The 25,756-nt window shown below is 57.0% G+C and overlaps 2 protein-coding genes and 1 long non-coding RNA gene across 4 annotated transcripts; all 3 read right to left on the bottom strand.

Moving 5' to 3' along the window:
- Positions 1–334: 334 nt before the first annotated feature.
- On the bottom strand, positions 335–4,654 carry NTF4 (neurotrophin 4). 2 transcript variants are annotated; one of them, XM_070063101.1, is made up of 3 exons: positions 3,265–4,654; positions 2,073–2,195; positions 335–1,951 (listed from the first exon to the last, which is right to left on the bottom strand). In XM_070063101.1, exon 3 carries the CDS (start codon positions 1,690–1,692, stop codon positions 952–954), a length of 741 nt encoding a protein of 246 aa, XP_069919202.1. In that variant the 5' UTR covers positions 1,693–1,951; positions 2,073–2,195; positions 3,265–4,654; the 3' UTR covers positions 335–951. The 2 variants fall into 2 exon arrangements, with proteins under 2 accessions (XP_069919202.1, XP_051684781.1); XM_051828821.2 differs by having other exon boundaries at positions 335–1,581.
- Positions 4,655–5,060: 406 nt separating this feature from the next.
- KCNA7 (potassium voltage-gated channel subfamily A member 7) lies at positions 5,061–9,251 on the bottom strand. Its single transcript, XM_051828820.2, has 2 exons — positions 8,608–9,251; positions 5,061–7,887 (listed from the first exon to the last, which is right to left on the bottom strand). Exons 1-2 carry the CDS (start codon positions 9,139–9,141, stop codon positions 7,072–7,074), a joined length of 1,350 nt encoding a protein of 449 aa, XP_051684780.1. The 5' UTR covers positions 9,142–9,251; the 3' UTR covers positions 5,061–7,071.
- A 5,505-nt stretch (positions 9,252–14,756) lies between these two features.
- On the bottom strand, positions 14,757–25,713 carry LOC138846654 (uncharacterized). Its single transcript, XR_011384188.1, has 3 exons — positions 25,504–25,713; positions 19,934–22,259; positions 14,757–17,282 (listed from the first exon to the last, which is right to left on the bottom strand). It is a non-coding gene; the product is annotated as an uncharacterized lncRNA (long non-coding RNA).
- Positions 25,714–25,756: the final 43 nt, after the last annotated feature.

The following is a 25,756-nucleotide window of genomic DNA, read 5'->3' as shown; positions in this document are numbered from 1 at the left end:
GAAGGCCATGCAGGAAGAGACAGCCGGGCCTGGGGGCCGGTCTGTGTAGGGGGGAAGCTGCGTGTGTGGCAGACAGGGGTGTTGGAGCCACAGGAAGGGGCACCATTCGGAGGGGGGGGAGTCTGTCCCACAGCTTTGGGGGCAGTCTCCGTCTCTGCGGCCCTCCCGCAGCCTGGCACACACCTCCCCCCCAACCCCTGCCCCGTTCAGCCCGCTGGCTCCTGTTGGATTTTCTCAGCCCTATTCAAAGGCCTCGGTGTCGGCTGAGCCCCGATCCCAACCAGGGCGCAGGCCGACTGGTCGGAACCCCGTGTCCTGCTCCAACCAGACAGTGTCAAGTGTGTATAGTGTTTCTTCCCCAGTGCGGGGTGAAGGTTGGGACAGGGAATGGGGGCAGAAACCTGACTCCAGCCCTCTGCGCAGGGGTGACCTCCCCAGCAGCCTGGCCTTGCCCAGGCCCTGTGATGGGAGGCTCACTACCTCAAAACTGACAACTGCCCCCTCGCACGGAGCACAGTTTCTCGTCTGAATCCCCGCCCCCAGGTACTGAGGTGCCATGCTCTCCAGGTGCTGGCCCTGTGTCCCGGGCTCTCCCCTCCCCCATCCACTTGTCCCTCCTTCCCAGGTGGGCAACCCAGTGTCCTCTGAGACCGCAACTTAGAACCGAGGGTCTCTGCCGGTGGGATCCTCAACAGCTGATGCGAGGGCATTGGCTCGGTGGGCATTGGCTGCTTTCACTGTGAATCCCCTCCGTCCCTCCAGGAGGACCCGAACCCATCCTCGGGACTCCGTGTGGTGTCATCACTCCTCCCACAGCTGTGATTTTGCCGCCATTCCGGCAAGTTCCCAAACGCAGGCCCTTGAGCAAGCCAGACCGCCCCCGAGGTCCCTCCGCACAGATCCAGTTCTCTTCGCTCTCTCCTCCGCCTGGCCGGTTCCTGGGCTCCGGCCTCAGGCCCGGCCACCCCGGCTGAGCAGGGTACAGACACAGGCAGTGTCGATTCGGATCCATCGCCAGCCCACGCGGCCCTGGGCATCAGCGGTCAGCGCCCGCACGTACGACTGTTTGGCCTTGCACTCGGACACCCAGTGCCTCCGGTCCACACCTCGGCAGCCCCCGCCTTCCCCGGCGCCCTCAGCTTTGCAGCGGGTCTCGAAGAAGTACTGGCGCAGGGGACTGCCGCCCGCCGCAGGCACCTCGCCCAGCACCTCCACCTCGCGCCCGCGCAAGTCCACGGCCGTCCGGCGGTCGGTCACCCAGCCACTGACCGCGTCGCACACGGCCAGCTCCCCCCGGCGACTCGCTGGTGCCGTCTCGCTCACCCCACGCCGACTGCGGTTGGCCGGGGCGCTGGCCGGCTCTCCGAAAGCCCCGGCCTCCAGCAGGAAGAGCAGAGGGGGCCCCGAGGGCGTGCCCCTGGACAGGGCTACCCGGGGGGACAGGAGGTCCCACTCAGGGGCCAGAAACGGGGGCAGCGTCGAGGGCGGGGGATGGGGCTCCACTGGGACACTGGGGAGGAGGAAGAGGAGGAGGAGGACAGGGAGGGAGCACGCGAGGTGGGGGAGCATCTCTCGGAGCACCTGAAGACAGAGCGAGGGGGCTGGGGTGAGAGGAGGAAGGAGACACCTTCCGGTCCTGCCGCGGCCCCAGGGAGCCCCTTCCCTCCCTCGGGACGCTGGATCCATCATCATTTTCCAACCGCCATTCCTTAATTCCCAACAAGGCGGGGGAATGCAGGCTCAGAGAAGCCAGACTTGCCCCAGATCCCACAGCACCAGAGAGGGGACTGGAACCCCGTCTGGGTCGCTCTACTCTAGCCTCCGTGCCCCCAAGGACACCCGAGGCCCGCAGCGTGGAGGACAGGCCGCCGTCCGGAGTCCCGGAGAGACCCGAGTTCAGTCCCACACTGCTGCTAACTTCCCTCCTGGGGGCGGGGGCGCCTCAGCCTCCCTGTGGGAGACGGACCGGGCAGGGGCGTGGTACCCCAGTTTCTCCACCACATCCTAGAAGCCTGTGGCTCTGGGAAGGGGTGGCGTGGGGAGGGCTGGGAAGCAGCCGCTGGCGACCAGACCTGTCAGCACGTGCTCCACCTCCGAGCTCCCGGGCCGGGGGCCCCCAGGCTCCAGGGGGCCCCTGTGGAGGACACAGCTGGCCCCTTCCTTCCTGACATCTCAGCAGAGGGAGGGGGCAACCCCTGGGGGAAGAAGCAGACAGGCAGGTGAAGCAGGCAGGTGGGGGGAGTGGGCCTGGGCCCCTGATCACCCTCTTCTCAGGGTACCCAGGAGCCAAGGCCCTGCCCCCTTCCCAGAGGCCCCCTTCCCTGGCCCAGGTGATGGCTCCTGGCTGGGATGGGAAGCAGATGGGCGCAGGGGAGAAGCGGGAAGGGGGGCGGCGGCAGATGGAGGAGGCTGGGAAAGATTACATTCCCCTCGGCCCATCCATCTCCCAGACGGGGCGCAGGCGGGGCTGGCCTGGACGCCCGGGTCCCCCAGGGCCCACACTTGAGAAGCCCTGGGTCCCAGAGACTTCCTGGAATGTTCCCTCCTCACAGGACAGGCCAGGGCGCGCCCAAGACTTCTGCACATACCTGGAGTGGCTGCCTGCCCTGGCCAGGAGGTGGGGAAGCCGCCGGCCGCGTGTGAAGAGAACAGGCCGACCCAACGACCCAACCATGGACAGGGAGTGCAGTCCCCAGCACCTCCTCCTTCCCACCTGAGAGCCCTGGGCCCCCAGCCCCTCCTCCCTCAGACCCAGGAGTCCCAGCCCCTCCTCCCTCAGACCCAGCTGCCGGGGGGTCCCCAGCACCTCCTCCCTCAGACCCAGCAGTCGGGGGTCCCCAGCCCCTCCTCCCTCAGACCCAGCTGCCAGGGTCCCCAGCACCTCCTCCCTCAGACCCAGCAGTCGGGGGTCCCCAGCCCCTCCTCCCTCAGACCCAGCAGTCGGGGGTCCCCAGCCCCTCCTCCCTCAGACCCAGCAGTCGGGGGTCCCCAGCCCCTCCTCCCTCAGACCCAGCAGTCGGGGGTCCCCAGCCCCTCCTCCCTCAAATCCAGTTCTGGAGTTCAAACCCCTCCTCCCCGGTCCCCTCTCCAGGAGATCTGGGCTGGGAGCCCCGACTCCTGCGACCCCCGCCTGGGCACACTTGTCCCCTGCCTCAGTTTCCTCCGCCAAGCCCCGCCCCCGCCGGCCCCGCCCCCGCCCCTCCCCACCCGAGGGCAGGGCGACCCGGACGCCGGAACCCCGGGGAGGAGGCGCCGAGCTCTTACCTGGGGCGCCCTCTCCGGCTCCCCGGGCTGCCCCTGGCGCGGCGGCGGCTCCTCCTCCCGCTCGCTGGGCTGCAGGGACGCGCGCTGGCCCGGCTGCTGGCGGCTCGCGCTCGGCGGGGCCCGGCCGGGGGCGGGGCGGCGCCCGACGGCGTAGGAGGGGCCGGGGGAATCCCGCCTTGCACGCGCGTGCCGGGACCTCGGAAGCCGGGCCGGCTCCCTCAGCCGGGCCGCCGCAGTCCCAGGAGTCCCGGCCCCTGGCCCCTCCCCGCTCGGACCCGGGAGTCCGGACCCCCAGGCCCTCCTCCCTCAGACCCTGGAGTCCAGCCCCTGAACCCCCTCTCCCCGCAGACTCTGGAGTCTGGACCCCCAATCCTTCCTCCCTCAGCCCCAGGAGTCCAGACCCCAGCCCCTCCTCCATTAGCTCCAAGGACTGCAGGCCTGAGATTCATTTGCGGTTTTTTGCCAATTCAGTGTCAATCCTGGGGCAGATTCCCACCCTCTGCTCTGTCCCCACGTTCCCAGGAGCTCCTCGCCAGACATTAACCAGCTGGGCTTGGGCAGCGATAAGGCCCCGGCCCCGGGGTGGGGTGGGGGGAGACAGTGGACGTGGAGGGCTCTCGTCTCTCCAATTTCCTGGGTGGGGACTGGGAAGAGGGTCTCCCGTCCTGAGCTCAGAGAAAGTCAGAGTTCAAACAAAGCCATGTCTTGGGAATGCATAGCCCTGCTCGGAGTGAGAGTGCGTGGGGATACTCGGAAGGACAGGAGGGAACAGGGACGGAGACCAGGGAGCGGGCGGCTGCCCCATGACAGTGGCAGAGCCCCAGAAGAAAGGGATGAGCCCGGGCTGCAGTGCCCCTCCCCCCTCCCTGGGACTCCCCTCCCCCTGGGCTATTTTCAGAAGGAAAGGTGACACCCACCGGGGGTCATCCCAGACCCCCCCCCCCGCCTAAATATAGCAAGGCAGGAGGGGTGGCCCGGGATTAGGGCGTGCCCCTCTCCCCTCCTCGCCAGCCAGGGCCCGCAGAGGCGGCTCCGAGAAAGGCCGCTTCGCAGTCCTGGTGTCTGCTCGGGTCACCTCCCTGACCCCGTCACACCTCCTCAAGTCCAGCCCCCACACAGCCCATCCTTGGCCAGGGGCACAGGCCCCCGCGGGGTAGAGGCACTGAGTTCTGGAAGGGGAGTAACTGGGAAGCAGTCCTCTCCCCTCTGTCCCCCCCCAGTCTCTGTCCACTCCCCCCCAGTCTGTGTCCCCCAGTCTGTGTCCCTGTCACCCTCTCTCTGGGTGTCTGTCCCCCCCTTTGGGTGTCTGCTCCCCACTTTCTGGGGCTCTGTCTGCTTCTCTTAGGATCTTATCTGCCCTCTATGCGTCTCTGTCCCCACTCCTGGGTCTTCCCCCACTCTCCTCCTCCCTCACCGCAGAGTTTCTCTGTTGCCAGGAACCTCCATCCTCTCTGGCTCCTCCTCTTTGAGTCTCCGCTGGGGTCTCCTGCCCCTGGGAGGGGTCTGTCTCCCTGTGTGCCTCTGCACGCCGCTCTCTCTCCATTGCAGAGAGAGGTGACCGCTAGGGGTTCCACACCTGTCCCTTCTCTCATCTCCAGAGGCGAGTGGGAGAAATCGGGGGTGTCCACACTGATTCTTCGGCTGTATTCTGGATTGCCCAGAGGGACCGGGAAGGAGCTGTGCTCTGGACCAGTTCTGGCTGGGGTTTCCTCTGGTACCCTCTACGGAACATTTTATTTGCTCCAAAAAAGGGGGTGGGGAGGGGAGATTACAGCTGAAAGTAACAACAGCCACACTTTGTAAACCAGTGGGTGGGCTTTAATAAATTAATACCAGTACAGTACTCTGAACGATGCCTGGCACATAGGAAGCCCTCTGTGTTTAGTGTTCATGACCGCCCCTCTTCCTTCTCTAAATGCCCTTTTCTCATTTTGAAGATTAATTTGAAGGCGGACGGAGTGACCGAGAGCGCGGGAGTGAGGTCTTCCTCGCCACGCTCCCCAGCCGCCCGCTGCCGGGGCTGGGCAGGAGCGCCACCTGGACCGGCCATGCGGGAGGCACGGGCACATCAGCAGGAAGCTGGGGCACAGGTGGGACTTGACCCCAGGCGCTGTGCTATGGGACGAGGGTCCCAGGCAGTGCTTAACGGGCCGTGCCACCTGGCCCACCCCAATGCCTTCCCATCGCCCCCCGCTGTGCCTGCGTCCTGCTGCACTCAGGAGCCGCGGTGGCATCAGGCAGCCACGCGCCCTGCTCCTGTGCAACCTTCGGAAGCCGCCGCCCTGCCCTGAGACTCGGGCCTCTCCCCCCGGCCCCTTCCCCACCAGCCCACAGCCCCCCTCCTGAGCCGTGGGGACGCCCTGCGACGTGCCCTGGGCCAGCGTTTCTGCGACTCTGGGCGGGGGCGGGGGGAGCGCCTCTCTCAGGTCCCAGCTCACCGGCTTGCGCGTTTTTCTTATTTGGTTCACTTTGTCTGGAGCGCTATGGTCTTCTCCAGTTCTGGGTGCCTCCACCCCCTCTTCTGGGTCTCCATCCCTTCCTCTGGGTCTCTGTCCTCTCTCTCTCTCTCTCTCTCTCTCTCTCTCTCTCTCTCTCTCTCTCCCTGAGTCTCCCTTGTCTGGGTTTCCGTCTCTCTCTCTGGGCCTCTGTCCCTCTCCTGTTGGTTTCTGTCCACCCTCCCCAACACAGCCAGACAGAGTTCAGCTTTCCCCCCTCCTTTCCCGTCCCTTGTAGCTGACTTTCACGTCTGACAGCAAAAATGCAGGGGTGGACAGACAGGAGGCGGGCGCAGGGTAGACGGAGGCGCGCCGGGTTCACCCAGAGCCCGACGGATGGACAGCAGAACGCCTGGACACAGACCCCAGCCCTGCCAGGGCCGCACTTGCTCCGCGGTGCGTGATGGCTCCCCACCACGGCTTTCCCCGGTCCTGGGGCTGCCACTCAACACAAAGCCCCCCGACGTGACCCTAGGGCACTCAAACACTCAGCCTGGCTCACCCCAACGTTTCTTTCGGACTCAGAGACAGAACTCAATGTAGCCCAACTCAGCATGGTCCTAGGAGCCTTGGTCATTGACCCAGATAAACTGACCACACAAGACCCACACAGTGATACAACTCTACACAGCTCAACCCGCAGAACCCAAGAGGCCCATTCGCTCACACGTGCCAGCCCAACCCAACCCATCACGACTTAGGAAGCCAACATCCTATCACATGACCGTTTGTCTTTCTGTACAGCTCGCAAGCTCACAGAGCCCAAGAGAACACGGCCCTAGAGGAACCACAATGCCACATGATTTTGGACACGTCTTAATGCAATGACACGAAGCATGGCCGTGTAATCGATCTCAACAACGCACTGGTGACCACCTAATTTGTCCCAGATGGCCCCAGGAAACCCATCAACCCTGCACAAATGCAGTTGGACAAGACTCACCACCCAACCCTTCCCAACACGGACCTGGGAAACTCATGCGATGGGTATGACCGATCCTAGCTCCACACTACCCCCCAGAGACCCCAGGAGTACTGCACAACTCAGTGCCACATGAACCAGTCGAGCCCCCCAACCCAACTGAGCTCAACAACCCATGGCCGTTCACTGCTGCATCAGGAGGTGCCCCCCACCCCCAAATCATACAGCTCAAGATCCAGCGAGAAGACTGGGTGTTGCTCCGGTCATCACCACGTAACCTAGTTCTTCCTAAAGCCACTCCCCCTTCCGCTGGCCTTCCCCTCCCCCTCCCCTCCCCCTCCCCCCTCCACGGTCCAGAGAGGTGTGAGATCCTCCAGGCCTCATCTGTCCTCACACCTCGGTGACCAGGTGCTTCCCGGGCGGGGCCCAGAGAGGGGGCGGGAGCTCGGGCATCTCCCCATCCATCAAACCCCCGTTGGCCTTGGCTTCCAGCATGTCACAGGGCTGCGTGTCCACGTGGCTGTACATCCCGGCCTCCTCGCCCTCCGTCTCCCGGTGGTAGAAGTAGCTGAAGTTGGAGACGATGACGGGCACCGGCAGGGAGATGGTGAGCACACCGGCGATGGCACACAGCGAGCCCACGATCTTGCCGCCCACGGTGACGGGCACCATGTCTCCATAGCCGACCGTGGTCATGGTGACCACGGCCCACCAAAAGGACTCGGGGATGCTGGTGAAGTGGGTGTCCACCCGGTCTGCCTCGGCAAAGTAGACGGCGCTGGAGAAGAGGACCACGCCGATGAAGAGGAAGAAAATGAGGAGGCCCAGCTCACGCATGGAGGCCCGCAGCGTCTGGCCCAAGATCTGCAGGCCCTTGGAGTGCCGGGACAGCTTGAAGATGCGGAAGACGCGCACCAGCCGGATGACCCGCAGGATGGCCAGGGACATGGCCGGCTGCCCCACCCCCCGCTGCTGGGCCAGCTCGGTGCCCAGGGCCACGAAGTAGGGCAGGATGGCCACAAAATCGATGAGGTTCATGACGTTCTTGAAGAAGATGGCCTTGCTGGGGCAGGCCAGCAGGCGGACCAGCAGCTCGAAGGAGAACCAGCAGATGCAGAGAGTCTCCACCACGAAGAACGGGTCGCTGAAGGGCAGGCGGGGCGGACCCCCAGGCACCGGGCTGGAGCCATTCTGCCGCGCCGGGAACTGCAGGGAGGGGGGGGGGGCTCAGGGAGGGCGGGGGTGCCGGGCGGCTTCCTTCCAGCTGCCCTCTACGGACCCCTCCGCAGTCACGGCCCGAGGCCCCTGGGGACCTGGCTGTGCCACACCTCTGCCCCTTCCCTCCTGGGGATTCCCGAAATGGCGCTTCAGTGGGGTACAGCCTGTTGACTCCGTGGTGGATCTTCTCGAGGGGGCGGGTCCCCGTCGCCCCACCCCGAGATGCCCTGCCTCGAGATGCCCTGCCTTTTCCCCGCCCTGGGTACCCCCAGCACGGGCTATAATGGTCACCTGACCCCCCTCTCCCGGGGCGGGTGTCCCATCTGTGGGACCCGTGTCTCCCACCGCAGTCCCCAGCCGTCCCCTGCTTGCAGCTCGCTGTCTCCTGGCCCCGGTGTCGGGGCTCCGGGTGCTCTGGCCTCGGAGCTCGCAGGGCCCCCTCCACCACACTGATTCCCGGTGTGAGGGTCCTGAACTCCTGCGCTCTGCTCCAAGCGCCAAGTGCCCTCTGAGGGCCGGGGTTCAAGGGTGAGAAACCTCCCTGGGCCCCACCTCCAGCCCAGCCCCCCGCGGCCGGGGGTGGGGGGCCCCCGGGGTGGGCCACCCCGCGCAGCCCCCGGCCTCTCCTTCCGATTGGCCAGGTGCGCCAGGACCCCGCCCACCTCGCCCCAGGCCCCGCCTCCCTCCAGCCGGGGCCCCTCCCCTCACCGGGCCCGCGGCGGCCAGTCCCGGGTCGTAGCGGTCGTCGCGGAAGTCGGGCAGCGTCTCGAGGCAGAAGACGACGATGGAGACGAGGATGACGAGCACGGAGACCACGGCGAGGACGCGCGCGGCCTGCGAGCTCTCGGGGAACTCGAAGAGCAGCCAGAGCTGGCGCGCGAAGGCGCGGCGGGGCAGGGGGCGCTCGGGCGGCAGCGGGCAGCCCTCGTCCTCGCGCAGGCGCGCCAGCGCCGCCGCGCCCAGCCCGTAGAAGGCCACCTCCTCCAGGAAGACGTCGAGCGGCACGTGCGCCGGCCGCCGCAGCCGCCCGCCCGACTGGTAGTAGTAGAGCACGGCGTCGAAGCTGGGCCGGTGCCGGTCGAAGAAGTACTCGCGGCGCGCGCCGTCGTAGAAGCGGCTGCGGCGCGCGGGGTCCCCGAGCAGCGTGTCCGGGAAGCGGCCCAGCGTGCGCGCCCGCGTCTCGAAGCGCAGCCCGGCCACGTTGAGCACCAGCCGCTCGCAGCAGCCGCACGGCGGCTCCATGGCGCGCGCAGCCCCGGCGACCCGTGGACGGACCTGTGGCCCCGACGCCCGGCCCGGCGCGGCCCCGCCGCCGCCGCCACCGCCGCCACCACCGCCACCGCCGCCGCCGCCGCCCCAGCCCGGTGTCCGGTGTCCGCGCGTAAAAATAGCCCGGCGGTCCGGCCAGGCCGCGGGGGAGGGGGCGCCGTGACCCCGGCGGGGCCGCGGGCGACCGGGCGCCCTCTACCGGGGCGCCCGCCCTTCCCCCCACGCCGCCTCCGCGCTGGGCCCGCGCTGGGCCCTCCCCGGGCCGCCGGGCCCCTGCCGCCGGGAGGGCCTCTGTCTCCGCACCTGTCTCGGCTCTGACTGGACGATCTCCCGCTGTTCCCGCCTCCCCCCGCCCCTGACCACCGCGCTGGGTCCCTGATTCTGCCTTGGGTCCCTGGCCACCACGTTGGATCCTTGGCTCTGCATTGGATCCCTGGCTACTGTGTCGAGTCCTGATTCTGTGGTGGGTCCCTGGCTCTGCCCTGGGTCCCTAGATCTGCCCTGGCTCTGCGTTGGGTCCTTGGCCACTGCATCCGGTCTCTGGCCACTGTGTTGGGTCCCTGGCTCTGCCCTGGGTCCCTGGCTCTGTGCTGGGTCCCTAGATCTACGGTGGCTCTGCACTGGGTCTCTGGTCTCTGCGTTGGGTCTTTGGCCACTGCATTCGGTCCCTGGCCCTGCTGGGGTGGTGTCTCTGTTGCTTGGGGACCTCTGGGTCTGGTTTCTGCCAGCCTCGCTCTCCTGGCCTCCCCTTCTCTCTGGGTCTGTTCTCACGCATCTCTCAGCTCTTGGTGTCCCTGTCCCTGGCTGTCCCTGGGGCTCCCCTCTCTTCCCTGGGCCTCCTTCTTTGCCCGCATGGCTGAGTGACCGCCAGCACCAGTCCCAGGGTGTGACTTCTGGTCCCTGGGGGTCACATCCCCGAGTCTGGGAGACGGTCACTCCTGATTGCGTCCGTATTGTTGCGCTTGCCTTGTCCTGGGGTCGCGTCCACAGCTGCACCCCACGCCCTGTCCCCTCGCTGGAGTCTGTCCCGGGGTCACTAGCTGGGTTCCTTGTGAGGATTTCTGAGAGCAAGCGGGCCTGAGCGATCGCCCTGAATAGGGCAGAGAGGAGGCGGGGCGTGCCAGGAACTGGGAAGATGCTGCAGGGTCACTTGGGAACCCAAGGGCACACAGGCGCTGGCTGTCCAGCCCGCAGTGTCCAGTGACACTGTGTAAAAATAGCCATTGGATGAGCTGGAGGTGTGCGAGTGTTGGGGCTCCAGGGAAAGGAGTCTCGGGCGCCCCCTGCTGGGCACGTCGAGAGCGGCACCGAGCGCTATTCCTGACTGTTGTCTCCATTTCTCTCTGGATGCTGGGTCTCACCTGGGTTTCTGTGTCCCTCTCCCCAGGTCCCTGTCCCCGCCTCCTTGCAGTCCTGTGTGCAACTGTGTCATGGCCCTTGACTCTCCCTGTCCCTGGCCTCTGCCCATGGCTCCCTGTGGTCTCGGTCTCCTCTTTGCTGTCACTCCCTGTCCCTGTGGTGCAGGTCTCTGCTCGGTACAGGACAGAGTGTCCCATCAATCAGCCCAGAGTGCATCGTGGTGGGGTCTCAGCGGCCCCTCGCCCACAGCTCCTCGGTTCCGATCCAGCTTTGCACACCTCAGCCCCACCAGTTCTCATCCTTTGCCACCCCCAAACCTCCTAACACTTCCCGACAGTTCTCCTACTCTGCCTCCTGTGAGGCTCAGGCTGCCCGTGGACACCTGTCCCCACCCTGCCCGGTGAGCTCAGGCCATTGCCGTTTGTCCAGGCTGCAGGCTGAGCGGTGCAGGAACCACCCCGTGTTCTGTCCGTCACCGCTGCGTGGATGGGGAAGCCGAGCGCGGCTCCCGCACCTCTGTCTCCTCATCTCCAGCCTCTCACCCTCAGCGCTGGCTCAGCCACCCACTTCCTTTCTTTTCAGAATAGTTTTTCTTTAAATATTTTATTTATTTCTGTATTTGAGAGGCAGAGTTACAGACAGAGAGAGGGAAAGACACAGGGAGGTCTTCCATCTGCTGGTTCACTCCCCAGGTGGCAGCAATTCCTGGAGCTGAACCGATCTGAAGTCAGGAACCAGGACTGCTTCTGGGTCTCCCATGTGGGTGCAGGGACTCAAGTACTTGAGCCATTTTCCGCTGCTTTCCCAGGTGCATTAGCAGGGAGCTGGATTCAAAGTGGAGCAGCCAGTTGTGGCGTAGTGGGTAAAGCTACTGCCTGCAGTGCCGGCACCCATCGGCATCCCATATGGGTGCCGGTTTGAGTCCCGGCTGCTCTACTTCCAATCCAGCTCTGTGCTGTGGCCTGGGAAAGCAGTGGAAGACAGCCCAAGTCCTTGGTCCCCTGCACCCATGTGGGAGACCTGGAAGAAGTTCCTGGCTCCTGGCTTGGGATTGGCTCAGCGCTGGCCATTGTGACCATTTAGGGAGGGAACCAGTGGATGGAAGACCTCTGTCTTTCTCTCTCTGTAACTCTTTCAAATAAATAATTTTAAAAAAATCTTAAAATAAAGAAGTGGAGCAGCTTGGATGCAAACTAGCACTGATACAGGATGCCAGGGTCACAGGCAGGACTTAGCCCACTGGCACAGTGCCAGCCCCTCCTCAGCTTCAGTCCACTGGAAACGGGAAGCTGCCAGAACACTTCGTCTCCCTCGCTTTCCGTTGTTCAGTGGGTCATCTGTCTTGCTTGTCTGTGTGCTGGATCCCATCTCCCTGCTCTGCCCACAGACTGTGGGATCATCACTCCTTATTCTCTTGAGTCATCAGTGACTTCCAAAGACACCCATACCCTAATCCCTGGAAACTTTGAACATTTTGCTATGTACAGCAAAACAGAGTTTGCAGCTGGGGTTAAAGTTCTTTTAAAAAAATTTTTATTGGGGCTGGCGCTGTAGCACAGCAGATAAAGCCACTGCCTGCAGTGCTGACACCTCATATGGGCGCTGGTTCAAGTCCCAGCTGCTCCACTTCCACCCCAGCTCTCTGCTGTGGCCTGGGAAAGCAGAAGATGGTCCAAGTCCTTGGGCCCCTGCACCTGTGTGGGAGACCTGGAAGAAGCTCCTGGCTCCTGGCTTCAGATCGGCACAGCTCCGGCTGTTGTGGCCATTTGGGGAGTCAACTAGCCCAGCGGATGGAAGATTCTCTCTCTCTCTCTCTCTCTCTCAAACTCTGACTTTCAAATAAATAAATCTTCAAAAAATATTTTTATGTTTATGTTACTTGCAAGGCAGTGAGAGACAGTCCTTCCATCCGCTGGTTCACTCCCCAGATGTCCACAGCAGCGGGGGGTGGGCCAGGCTGGAGCCAGGAGCTGCAAATTCAGCCCAGGTCTCCCACATGGGTGGCTGGGACCCGAGTTTTTGAGCCGTCATCTGCTGCCACGCAGGATGCACACAAGCAGGAGGTTGGATCGGAAGCGGTGGGGCCGGGACTTGAACCAGGGGCCCTGATGTGGGATGCGGGCATCCCAAGAAGCGTAGTAACCACACAGCTGAAATGGCCACAGCAGCCAGAGCTGGGACCGGAACACATCTGGGTCTCTCCCACACAGGGGGAAGGGGCCCACACACTTCCCAGGGGCATTGGCAGGGAGCAGGATCAGAAGTGGAGCAGCCGTGAGTCCACCCTGGCACTTGACTTGAGGAGGTGATCGTGGGTTATCTGGTGGGCCCAGTGCAATCACGGGAGGTAGGCAGGAAGGTCTCCTGGGTACGGGATGTGAGGGTGGGCACAGGGGTCAGCGAGGAGATGGGACCCTGCTGAGCTTGAACTTGGATAAGGGGCTGTGAGCCAGAGCCAAGCAATGTAGTTGTCCTTGAGGCGCTGGTGAAGGCGGGGAACGGATTCCAGCTTGGAGCCTCCCTCAGAAACAGCCCTGCCGGTCCACTTTCTCTGGCTGTAGGCTAATAATAACTTTGTGTTGTTTTCAGCCACTATGTTTGGTAACTTGTTACAATAGCAACAGGAAGCCCATACACCAAGACACTCCCATTCTTCAGTATCATTCTCTTGTTACAATAGCACTATAGCTTCTTCCTGGGCTCCCAGGCGGGTGCAGGGATCCAAGCACGTGGGCCATCTTCTTTCCCAAGCTCCTCAGCCGGGAGCTGGATCAGAAGTGGAGCAGCCAGGACTCGAACTAATGCCTGTATGAGGGCGCCAGCATCCGACTCCTCTGCTGGGTTCTTCCCATCTGAACCCTAGATGTTGGGGGTCTCAAGGCTCAGGTCCTTCTCCATCTTCTCTCACGTCCCAGGTGATGTCATTCACTGCGTGACTTCCAGTGCCACCTCTGTTCTGACAGTCCCCACATTTAGGCTTCCAGCCCCAAACTTCTGTGAGTGCCAGACTCACGCAACCCCAAGTGCACATCTCTGCTGGGGCATCCATGGGCTCCCAACCCAGCACTCCCTGCCAAGAAGCCCCTCCTCTCCAGGCTCCCTCTCAAATCAGCGGCTCCATTAATCAGCCGTGTGCTCCATCTACAAGTGGGCGAGTGAGGATTGTTATCAAGGGGAGATTAGCATCATTTCAGAATTTTCTTCAAGCTTACTTCAAAATACTTCAGGGGCCGGTGCTGTGCCTTAGCAGGTAAAGCTGCCACCTGCAGTGCTGGCATCCCGTATGGTCGCTCCACTTCCGCCCCAGCTCTCTGCTGTGGCCTGGGAAAGCAGTGGAGGATGGCCCAAGTCCTTGGGCCCCTGCACCCGCGTGGGAGACCTGGAAGAAGCTCCCGGCTCCTGGCTTCAGATCGGCGCAGCTCTGCCCATTGCGGCCATTTTTTTTTTAATTTTATTTTTTGACAGGCAGAGTGGACAGTGAGAGAGAGAGAGACAGAGAGAAAGGTCTTCCTTTGCCGTTGGTTCACCCTCCAATGGCCGCCGCGGCCAGCGCGCTGCGGCCGGCGCACTGCGCTGATCCGATGGCAGGAGCCAGGAGCCAGGTGCTTTTCCTGGTCTCCCATGGGGTGCAGGGCCCAAGCACCTGGGCCATCCTCCACTGCACTCCCTGGCCACAGCAGAGAGCTGGCCTGGAAGAGGGGCAACCGGGACAGAATCCGGCGCCCCGACCGGGACTAGAACCTGGTGTGCCGGCGCCGCAAGGCAGAGGATTAGCCTAGTGAGCCGCGGCGCCCATTGCGGCCATTTGGGGAGTGAAACTGATGGGTGGAAGACCTCCCTCCCTCCCTCCCTCTTCCTCTTGTAACTCTGCCTTTCAAATAAGATATAAATTTTAAAAATACTTTAGACTTAGAGAAAAGTTGCAGAAACAGTACAGAGTTCCCACATGAAGGTGCTTCCAAACCTCTGAGAAGGGGCAGGGGTCAGGATGCTGCTTGGGGCACCGCATCCCGTGTTGGGGTCCCCGGGTTCAAGTCGGGGGCACGCTGCTAACTCCAGCTTCCTGCATCTGTGCACCCTGGCAGGCAGCTGGGGATAACTTAAGCATGTGGAAGACCCAGAGCCCTGGCTTTGGCCTGGCCAAGTTCTGGTTGTCGTGGGCATTTGGGGAGTGAACCAGTGGAAGTGTTAGAGTCGACTGCCCGAAAAACGTCACCAAGAGACATCTCTTATGCAAACAGCAAGGGGAAGCTTTATTGATTATCCAGCATGCTGGGGCTGTCTGATCATCATGAGCAGAGCAGCCCCGAATAACCAAAGGTTAGGGTTTATAAAGGCAAAAACCGCAAAACCGGGAAGGGGAAGAGAATACACGGTTGTTAAGCGGTTGCTAAAGTCTTACAATCAGCAATTATGATCTTAAGACATAGACAAATTATATCTTTATTATTAGTCCAGGTAACCCAGGTGTAACCTTTTTACTTTTAAGCTTGAGCAATCATGCTAGGGGGTTTTTGTGTGTTGCCAAGGGTGATGTAGTGCACTGCTATTGTCCGACTATTTGAGATCATAGTTTCAGACCAGAGTCTCACGGTGGGGGGTGCTTTCTCAGAATGGAGTCTCAAGTGCTCCAAAATGGAATCCCTACTGTCAAGGTGCTACTTCACTCTGTCTTATTTTTACAGCTGTACCAGGAAGGTTTAAACCTGTAAGCTTAAGCTTAACTTTTTACACCCGCACATATACAATTTTAACTCTTCATTCCCCACTCCTTGTTGTGAGGATCTCTAATCTTAGAGATTATTTATGTTTTTTTAATGTGACATATTGTTGTCTTATGATCATGAGTTTAACATTTTTAACTTGTTTCCGCACGAAGGTGATGAGTCTGTTTAACACACAAGGTCTTATGGTTACAATTAGGAGTAGAACAATTAAGGGTCCTGCTAGGGCTGACAGTAGAGTAGTAAGTCATGGGGACTGGCCGAACCATGACTCAAACCATTTTTGTTGAGTTTTCCTCTCCTGTTGCCATTTTTCCAGTCGTTTTCTGAGTTTGGCCATGAAGTTTCTAACTACCTGGGTTTAGTCAGCATAAAAATAACATTTTTCCTTTAGGGCCGCACATAACACACACCCCCCCTCATGAAAATGAGATCCAACCCCCGCCTGTTCTGTAATACTGAAATGCAGATACTGGGCTACATCTGGGAGATTGTGGAAGATTTGTCAGGCAGAAGGGGCGGGGACCTCCACCTGGCAGGTTATCAGGTAGAAGGGGGCAGGGCAGGATGCAAAGGCTGGGCTGCCCATGAAACATTGTCAGGATGACTGAGATGCAGATGCATATGCTGGACACATTAGGCCTTTATGTCACACACACATAAGCTCATAACTGACTTTCTGCCTAATATTTTTTCCTCAAGAGGTAATACCCAAAATTCTTCTTTGGGATTATGGATGGAGTTCCGTCTTCTGTAACTTCTTCAAAGCTGGCATGTGGGCGTCGAGGGGGATTTGGGTATTTCCTCTTGCTACCTGTCTTATGGTGTGCAACAGTGGCCTTGGAAAGACTGTACTGCTTGGTCCAGAGGGCTGTTCAGGTAGTCCAGTGGAATGGGCTGGAAGCCTTGTCTGACGACCATTTGGAGTTAACAGCTTTTAGTCTGTTAGAGACAAAACAAATAAGGGCATTAAAAACACACGGTGTAAGGAGAAGCATCTATAGTTTCAGTACAGGAGTGGAGGGGACCACTTCCCCCTGGACTATTGGATAGACTTTTAAGGCCTGGCAGGGTGTGTGAGGCCCAGACCTATCCATGGGGTGCTGTTAAGAAAATTGTAAGAGATGCAAATCTCCTTTAAGGGAGGCACCCTGTTGACTCGCATTACATGGCTGGACTAGGAGAGTTAAATAGGAGGCTGATAGAAATAGGCAACTTACGTTTTACTGACCCTAAGCCATCCCCAGTAGCAGTGGCTGGAATTGGAAGCTGGGCAGAGGCTGGGCAGAGCCAAAGGCTTTTTAGCTCGGGGCCACAGGGTCTGTAGTTCTGAACCAGGAGTCCTTCGACACCCAGGGCAGTTCCGTGTCCAGTGGCTGTGCTCTTGGCAGGGCTGACAGAAGGCATTTGCTGTCACGACAGCTGCTTGCCCAACGCCCTGGCTCCTTATATCAGCAACAGGTGCACAGGTTTGGGGTGCACTGGCTTTGCTGGGTCTCCTTGACGGCAGATCACCGTGTAAAGCAGCCATTGATTGGCCTGTTGCCCATCCCTACATTGCTAGCTTGCTCCGCATTTTCCTGGTCTCTAATAAAGTAGACCAAGGAGTCAGCCTCTATGATGTCAGTCAAGGGGGTGCTCAACCCAATCCTGATTTTTGGAGATTTTTTTAAATATCAGGGTGAGCTAGAAAAACTATGGTCATGGGCAAATTCTGACACTTAGTATTTTCCTGTGAGTTAAGACTGTGCCCATGAGGAGAACTATGACCCTTTAGGTAAGATCAACTGTGGTGACCTGCTTGCATACTTTGAGGTCGTCAGTGTAACTTTTTACACCCAAAAATTGATTTAGTTGTTACATTATTTTATAGTTTAACCTTTGTTGTTGTTGTTGTTGTTGTTGTTGTTGGGGGCCCTACACTGTGGCCAGGCATTATTACAGAAAAGGTCAGTCATCCCTTACATAAGGTCTGGGGATCAAACCGTACATCACAGTGGAGAGTCCTGCAGAATGGTAGTAACTTCCCTTCTGGAAGAGAAAAGAGGAGAAGTGAGGCAGCGAGTTGGGTCTCTAGCCTGACTTTCTGGGCTTTTAGATTTAACTGGCAGTTTAACCAGTGTTTACTGCGTAGCCCGACTTAGAGGAGAAATTATGGCAGAGTTCTCTGCCATTCTTTGGCTTCCGGGTATTTACCGTGTAGCCTGTGGACACTAGAGCTTTCTTGGGTTTCTGGAACCCAGTTTTCTAGCATCTGCCACATAACCATAACTTAACAGAGACAGTAGAGTACACAATGGATTAACATGAATTTTATGTCTCTTGTTGTCGAATAAACCAGAAATAAAAAAAAAACCTTGTATATAAGAGTTTACATAATTTAGAATTATTTAACAGAGTCAAAAAGAGCTTACAAGACCTAACTCTAGAAATGGCAGAGTAACCGATTAAGCAGACACTGTTAAAATAGACGTTACAGTTTTTGCAAAAACAGATTTTAAGATTTATGATTTAGACTATTTTTAGATATTTACTAATATTAGTACACTTTTTTTTTTTAAACCCCATTGTTATAACAGAAGATTAGACTTTAACTTTAGGTCAGTGTAATTTTAGCATTAGCACTTAACTCTGTAAATAATATTTTAAAATTATAAACATTTTAAAACTTTTTATGACTTGTTTACACCTTTTGAAACTTTATGCTCATAGTTACTTTTATATAGCCTTGAATTGTCATGTATGGACAACCTATGCGAATACATGTTAACAAACTCAAACAGTTTTTTTTTATTGAATTTGAGATGTTAAAAGTATATATAATATATTTTTCCAAGTTTTATTTAGCACTGATGCCTAGATGACTTAAGACACTGAGTTATTAATGAATACCACACCATTATCTGAAATAAAAGTTAAAATTACATTTTTATATTTTTAAGTAACATGAGGATAACACCTCCTGGACAGCAAACATTAGTGCATGTTTACAACTTTGAAAAGATCTTCCTCATTAAGAGAAACAAGTTTAAAGCATATCAAAGACATGTAAAACTGAGCAAGCCAGCCACTGAGCAAACTTAAGGGCGTTTGCATTACCTCAATTTTTTGAACCAATCTGCATTGGCTTACTTTAGTTAACAACATAAAGGCTTGTATACACAGAATTTTACTCTTATTTTTATAAGACCGCTTTAGCTGGAAAGCAAAAACATAAATACAGCATAGGTCTGACATCACTTATAATATTTTAATATATTTTATATAATTTGAATTGACCCAAGCAGCTGTTACTTTAACAAATTTAGAGTCTCATCCTTTGAGAGTTCCAGGGATCCGACTGGAAGCCCAAAGTTGGAAGACTCGGTTTAGAATTTAAGCTGTCAGAGAGTCAAACCATTTAGCCAAAATTAGTACATTTCTGATCAGTTGGGTAATCACTCAGACATTAAAAACAGATAAACAATGTAAACAACTTCACATTGTAGTTTTTCCAATCAAGACTCTAATGGCAATAGAAAAACGCGAAACCTTCAAGACAGGTGAACGCTCTCAGATGAGTCAGGGACAGCAGCACAGAAAAGAGCTGATTATCAGCATATGAACCCATTGTTTAGGTTTTTATTAGCTGCAAAGAGAAAAACCCATCAGGTTGGAAAGGGTTAATGGCTTAAGGTTCTGGCTCCCTTAGGTAAGGTCAGCAGTGGTATTGAATTGGAAATTCCTCCAGGAGAGGAAAAAGAAGCAGCCCTGGGGTGGGGGCTCTGCCTAGAGATATTTGGAGTGCAGAGAAAGGCTGTGGTCCCCCATTTACAGGGAAGACTGCACACACCGGGGCCTGGCAGGACTAATCGTGGGGTTGGGTAGGTGCGCCGTTTTACTAAGAGTGTTGGGAACCTCCTATAATTTAACCAAAGCCAGATCAATTAGGACTACTGTAGACACTCAGTCAATTACAACAGATAGTTAACTTTAGCTCTTTTCCAGATTTAGTCCTCAGGCAATCAAAGCTTAGCAACAGTAATAGTTCACAAAAAAACTTTTAAGACGCACCAGAGCTACCATAAGCTGCAAAGACGGAAAACTTTTTACCCGGTTGGAAAGGGTTAGCAGGTAACAGGTAACAGCTTTTCCCCAGGTGGAGAGACCTGTGGAATTTCCCTCTCCCTTTCTCCTCGCCAGTGGTATAGGAATGGAGATGAGGAGAGCAAAAGAGTGGGGGAGGGAGCTCCCCCCCCCCCCCCCCGGGAGGAGGAGGAAGGCAGAAAGCAATGAAGCTCCTCATGTCTGGGGGCTGAGTGGGGTTTGAAATCTCCTATCACTCAAGGTTACCCACTACCTAGTTGTCTGAGTTTACCTGGAGGGCCAATATTAGCCTCGACCGAAGCTAAGCCCTGCTCGCGTAGCAGTAGGCAGCGTGACCAGGCGTCCCTCCGAGAGAGAGACCTGGTCCTCGGGTCGCAGTCCGGCCGCCGGGAAGCCAAAGCGAGCTCAGGGGGTCTCCAGGCTCTCAGCCAACTGCCCTTCCTAATTTCCCTCCCATTCCTTACAATCCCTCTGGAGTTTCGGCCGTAGCTAAGCCGTGGCCGGGGGGACTCCGCGTTCTCGGAGAGCTGTGGGGTGCCAGACACTCAACGGTCACTTCCACAGATCCGGTCCCGCTTGAGGGAAGGAATACTGACCTCCGATGTTTTCTCAAAATCCCGGTCTGGGTGCCCATGACGGCCAGGCAGGAGAACGGCCTCTTTCACTTGGCGAATGAGTGGTAAATGGAGAGCCCTCCAGGGGGCCAATCCACTCCGAGAGCTGGCCATTCAGAGGCACAGAAAGACTGTCACTTTACCTTCTTGACTGACAAAGAGGTTATGTGCCCGGTCGCTTACCTACTACCAATGATTCAAAGTTAGAGACAAAGGTGTAGACACAGTCTGGCCCATGTTAGCAGACAACACAATGTACACGAACAGACAAACAGTGTAGAGAATCAGCACACAACAACCACACAAAGTGTCCATAAAGGAATTGAGATAAACTACTGGTCGCGATGATGCTGGCAATACAAACACAGACTCTGGAACCGCCTCAGAGCCCTGTGAGGATGCCGGTAATACAAATGCAAGCTCCGGAACCACTTCAGAACCTACAAATGCAGACTCCAGAACCACTTCAGAGTCACGCGACCATGCTGGCAATACAAATGCAGATTCCAAATCTACCAAATGGGAGCCATCACAGCGCCCCATACAATGCTAAATGACAAGAGAATACAATCAACAAACAACAAGACAACCAAGAAAGCACCTTACAACTACAAAAGACTAATAATAAGAAGGCCTTACCGGCCACCCCGTCTGTGCTGGGAATGCAGACTCCACGCCTGCCCCGTCGGAAGTATCTGGGCGTCCCCAGCCTTCCTTTGTCCTCCTGAGGCGTCCCTCAGGGCCGTAGCCTGTGGCCCCCGGGCACGTCTGCCGGCCACAGCCAGGAAGGGCTCACGCCCTGTCCCAGCAGCTACTACACCAGCACAGTTCCCAAAACCCTAGAGCGCTCACAAACTACCAAAATCCAGAATGAAGAGACACAAACCACAAATAAGCCGGCCGACAACACAAATAGGCGCCTGCACTTACCCCGAGAGATATCCGTTGGAGACGTCTGCAGGCAGCAGTCAGATCTCGCTGGGGCCTCCAAATGTTAGAGTCGACTGCCCGAAAAACGTCACCAAGAGACATCTCTTATGCAAACAGCAAGGGGAAGCTTTATTGATTATCCAGCATGCTGGGGCTGTCTGATCATCATGAGCAGAGCAGCCCCGAATAACCAAAGGTTAGGGTTTATAAAGGCAAAAACCGCAAAACCGGGAAGGGGAAGAGAATACACGGTTGTTAAGCGGTTGCTAAAGTCTTACAATCAGCAATTATGATCTTAAGACATAGACAAATTATATCTTTATTATTAGTCCAGGTAACCCAGGTGTAACCTTTTTACTTTTAAGCTTGAGCAATCATGCTAGGGGGTTTTTGTGTGTTGCCAAGGGTGATGTAGTGCACTGCTATTGTCCGACTATTTGAGATCATAGTTTCAGACCAGAGTCTCACGGTGGGGGGTGCTTTCTCAGAATGGAGTCTCAAGTGCTCCAAAATGGAATCCCTACTGTCAAGGTGCTACTTCACTCTGTCTTATTTTTACAGCTGTACCAGGAAGGTTTAAACCTGTAAGCTTAAGCTTAACTTTTTACACCCGCACATATACAATTTTAACTCTTCAGAAGGAAGATCTCTGTTTCTCTGCATTTGCAATTAATTTTAAAAAGCTTTTGAGAGGAGCTGGTGCAGTTGTGCAGCGGTTAAGCCACTGCCTCAGGACCGGCATCCCAGATGAGTGCCAGGGTGGACTCACGGCTGCTCCACTTCTGATCCCGCTCCCTGCCAATGCCCCTGGGAAGTGTGTGGGAGAGACCCAGATGGAGTTCCGGTCCCAGCTCTGGCTGCTGTGGCCATTTCGGGAGTGAACCAGTGGATATAAGCTCACTCTCTCCTCCTGTCTTCCCCTCGTTGTAGCTCTTCCTTTAAAGTAGATGAAAATAAAACATTTTCTGAAATAAATTAAAGACATTAATTTTGGTGAAAACTCTGCCATCCATGCATAGCTTCCTCATTATGCGTATTTTCCATGGACATTTTGAGGCCCCCTGAGATGTGTGGATTTCAAAGATTTTTTTTTTCACCAAAATAAACTTATCTTTTAGTTCCATTTACCATAAAATTTTTGGAAGTACCCTCCTATATCCTTCAGCCGGCCGAGTTTCCGCCACAGTACAATGAACATGGCCGCGAGCGTGGTGTTGTGCTGTTAACTCAAGGACGGACCTCGACTGTGTCAGTGTCCCACTGACGTTCCTCAGGTGTGGGCGCTAGTCAAGGCTTCCATGTGTGTTGAGGCGTCTCCTCAGCCTCCTCCAGGAGTTATTTAACTTCCTTTTACTTCCTCCATGTACTAATTCCACTCCTATCAAAACAGAATATTTTTTAAAGAATATTTATTTGAGGGGTCGGCGCCGTGGCGCATTAGGTTAATCCTCTGCCTGTGGCACCAGCATCCCATATGGGCGCCGGGTTCTAGTCCCGGTCGGGGTGCCGGATTCTGTCCCGGTTGCCCCTCTTCCAGGCCAGCTCTCTGCTGTGGCCCAGCAAGGCAGTGGAGGATGGCCCAGGTGCTTGGGCCCTGCACCCCATGGGAGACCAGGAGAAGCACCTGGCTCCTGGCTTCGGATCGGTGCAGCTCTGTCTGTCGTGGCCATCTAGGGAGTGAACCAATGGAAGGAAGACCTTTCTCTCTGTCTCTCTCTCTCTCGTTGTCTGTAATTCTATCTGTCAAAATAAATAAATTTTTAAAAATCTTAAAAAATATTTATCTATTTGAAAGTCAGGGGGCTGGCGCTATGGTGTAGTGGGTGAAGCCGCCATCTGCAGTGTCAGCATCCCATTTGGGTGACGGTTCAAGTCCCAGCTGCTCCACTTCCAGTCCAGCTCTCTGCTGTGGCCTGGGAAAGCAGTAGAAGATGGCTCAAGTCCTTGTGCCCCTGCACCCACGTGGGAGACCTGGAAGAAGCTCCTGGCTCCTGGCTTCAGATCGGCACAGCTCTGGCCATTGTGGCCAATTGGGGAGTGAACCAGTGGGTGGAAGACCTCTCTCTCTCTCTGCCTCTCCTCTCTGGGTAATTCTGACTTTCAAATAAATAAATAAATATTAAAAAAAAAAAAACAAGAAAGAGCAAGCTAAAGAGAGAGGCGGGGAGATGGAGACAGAGAGAGTTGTTTTTTTTTTTTTTTTAAAGATTTATTTATTTGAAAGGCAGAGAGGTAGAGACAGAGAGAGAGGTCTTCCACCCACTGGCTCACTCCCCAACAGCCAGAGCTGTGCCAATCCAAAGCTAGGAACCAGGAACCAGGAACCGGAGCCCAAGCACTTGGGCCATCTTCCACTGCTTTCCCAGGCCATAGCAGGGAGCTGGATTGGAAGTGGAGCAGCCGGGACTTGAACTGGTGCCCATATGGGATGCTGGCATTGCAGGCAGCAGTTTTACCCGCTATGCCACAGCGCCGACCCCGACAAAGATCTTCCCAAATGGTCGCTACAGTCTGGGCTGGACCAGGCCAAAGCCAGGAGCCTGGGACTCCATCCGGGTCTTCCATGTTGGGTGTAGGGGTCCAAGCACTGGGCCATCTGCTGCTGCCTTCCCAGGCTCCTTAGTGGGAACTGGATCAGCCATGGAGAAGCCTGGCCTGGAACGGGCGCTCATACAGGATGCTGGCCAAGAAACACTATTTCGAGCTGCACCTTCAGAAAGCAAGTGGCCCTGACCACTGACCACTGCTTGCCACCTGCTGCTGCCCCCTTGGTCTTTCCCCTGGAATCTGGGCTTCCAACCTCTCACTCTTGCCCTGTAGCCCCTTCCCTGCGCCCCCCCCCCCCAAGTGATCTCCACAAATGTAAATTCGGTTCTTTCCCCTGACCATCACCCTAGTGACTCCCTACCTAATTATAAATGAAACCTGGCCCCTCCTCCCTGGCAATCCTGGGAGCAGGCAAGGATCCCCGAGGCTGCTACCATCACTGGGTGGTGCTTCAGGCCCTGATGCCCTGGGGCGGATCTGATAACAATGTATCACCAGCCAAAGGCTCTCGCTAAGAATGTTATCCTGGTGCTGGCGCAGCAGGCTAAGCCACAGTGTGAGGCCAGCAGCCCAGCGCCTGCTGTTCCATTTCTGATCCAGCTCCCTGACAGTGCACTCGGCAGAGCAGCAGACGCTGGGCACTGACCTGGGAGACCTGGATGGAGCTCCAGGTCCTGACTGTGGCCTGGCCCCGCCCCAGCTGCTGTGACCATTTGGGGACCGAAACAGCGGATGCAAGAGTCTCTCTCTCTCTCCCTTCTCAGTAACACTTTCAAATAAAACTTTTTAAAAAAGATTTATTTATTTAAAAGTCAGAGTTACATAGAGAGAGAAGGAGAGGCAGACAGAAGCCGGCACCGCGGCTCACTAGGCTAATCCTCCGCCTTGCGGCGCCGGCACACCGGGTTCTAGTCCCGCTTGGGGCACCAGATTTTGTCCCGGTTGCCCCTCTTCCAGGCCAGCTCTCTGCTGTGGCCCGGGAGTGCAGTGGAGGATGGCCCAAGTCTTTGGGCCCTGCACCCCATGGGAGACCAGGAGAAGCACCTGGCTCCTGCCATCGGATCAGCATGGTGCGCCAGCCGCGGCGGCCATTGGAGGGTGAACCAACGGCAAAGGAAGACCTTTCTCTCTGTCTCTCTCACTGTCCACTCTGCCTGTCAAAAAAAAAAAAAAAAAAGAGAGAGACAGAGACAGAGACAGAGATCTTCCGTCTGCTGGTTCGCTTCCCAAATGTCTGCGATTGGGCCAGGCTGAAGCCAGGAGCCAGGACCCCACCCAGGCCTCCCACACAGGCCGTCTTCCTCTGCTCGGGCCCCTGGCCAGGGAGCTGGCGGGAAACGCAGCAGCTGGGACGCCAGCCTCGCCGGTGGGGCTGCCCGGTGTCCCAGCGCCAGCCCCTGACCCCTGCAAGGATTTCAGAAACGACGCCCACGCAGGTCCCGGCGACCGCACCTCACTCAATGCGCCCCAGGACTTGTGAGCCAGCCCTGGCTGTCGTGGGCGTCTCGGGGGTGAACCAGCAAGACCGCTCTGCGTCCCTCTCCTTCCCAATAAGTAAAAATTGTGCCAAAAAAGTGAAGTTAGTAATCTGGGTATCATGAACGAGGCAACGGAGCTCCCCCTAAAGGCATCAAGCACAGTGCGGTCCACTCTCCACCACCACGGGCTGTGCACCCGAAACATTCCAGAAAGCAAACAGCGCGTCTGTACTGAACACGCAGACTTTTCTTCATGCCCTAAATGATAAAGGATAATTTTGGCGCAGGCTTCACATTGTGTTAGGCATCGTTAAGTGAGCAGCGGGCCATTTCACACTCACGGGCAGAATTCGGTCCTGGGACCAAGTGCCCATGCAGGACACCCAGGAAATGCCCGTCCCAGCTCAGGCCCTGGGCACCTGCCGTTAGCCGCGCCCCGATCGCCCTGGGCGCCTCTGTCCCCCTCGCTGTCCCCTCCCGCCCCCCACCCTGCTCTTGTCCTTGAGATGGCCACTACCTGAAGTTGTATTTTTCATCTAAATACCTTTACACTCTCCCTCAGTACAAAGTAAGGAACCAAAAATCAGGTTTTCACACCTCCAGCGCCTAAACAGCGATTGCTGGACGCCCACTAGCCGGACGATCAACGCAACCAACACTATTCCCGTAGGGACTCTTTGCCAGGTGGCGGAAGGGTATTACCCGTTCTCTAGTCAATGCGCATGCGCCAAAGATCCGGGAAGTGTGCTAGGTAAGGGGGCGGGGCTTCGGGATGAGCCTCGCGGGCAAAGGCGGTTGGAGTCCAGGCGCGAGGTGGAAAGCGGCGCTTGGGGACGAGCGCGCGTGCGTA

Source organism: Oryctolagus cuniculus, chromosome 18 (genome assembly GCF_964237555.1).
Source record: "Oryctolagus cuniculus chromosome 18, mOryCun1.1, whole genome shotgun sequence".
In the NCBI taxonomy this organism is placed as follows: domain Eukaryota; kingdom Metazoa; phylum Chordata; class Mammalia; order Lagomorpha; family Leporidae; genus Oryctolagus; species Oryctolagus cuniculus.
The sequence above is the reverse complement of the archived record's forward strand: the minus strand, read 5'-3'. Positions and strand labels throughout refer to the sequence as shown.

Coding starts and splice junctions, on each gene's coding strand:
- NTF4 (XM_070063101.1), bottom strand. CDS start 1,692: ATGATGATGGATCCAGCGTCCCGAGGGAGGGAAGGGGCTCCCTGGGGC.
- KCNA7 (XM_051828820.2), bottom strand. CDS start 9,141: ATGGAGCCGCCGTGCGGCTGCTGCGAGCGGCTGGTGCTCAACGTGGCC. Junction 7,888..8,607: donor GACTGGCCGCCGCGGGCCCG/GTGAGGGGAGGG, acceptor CCCTCCCTGCAG/TTCCCGGCGCGGCAGAATGG.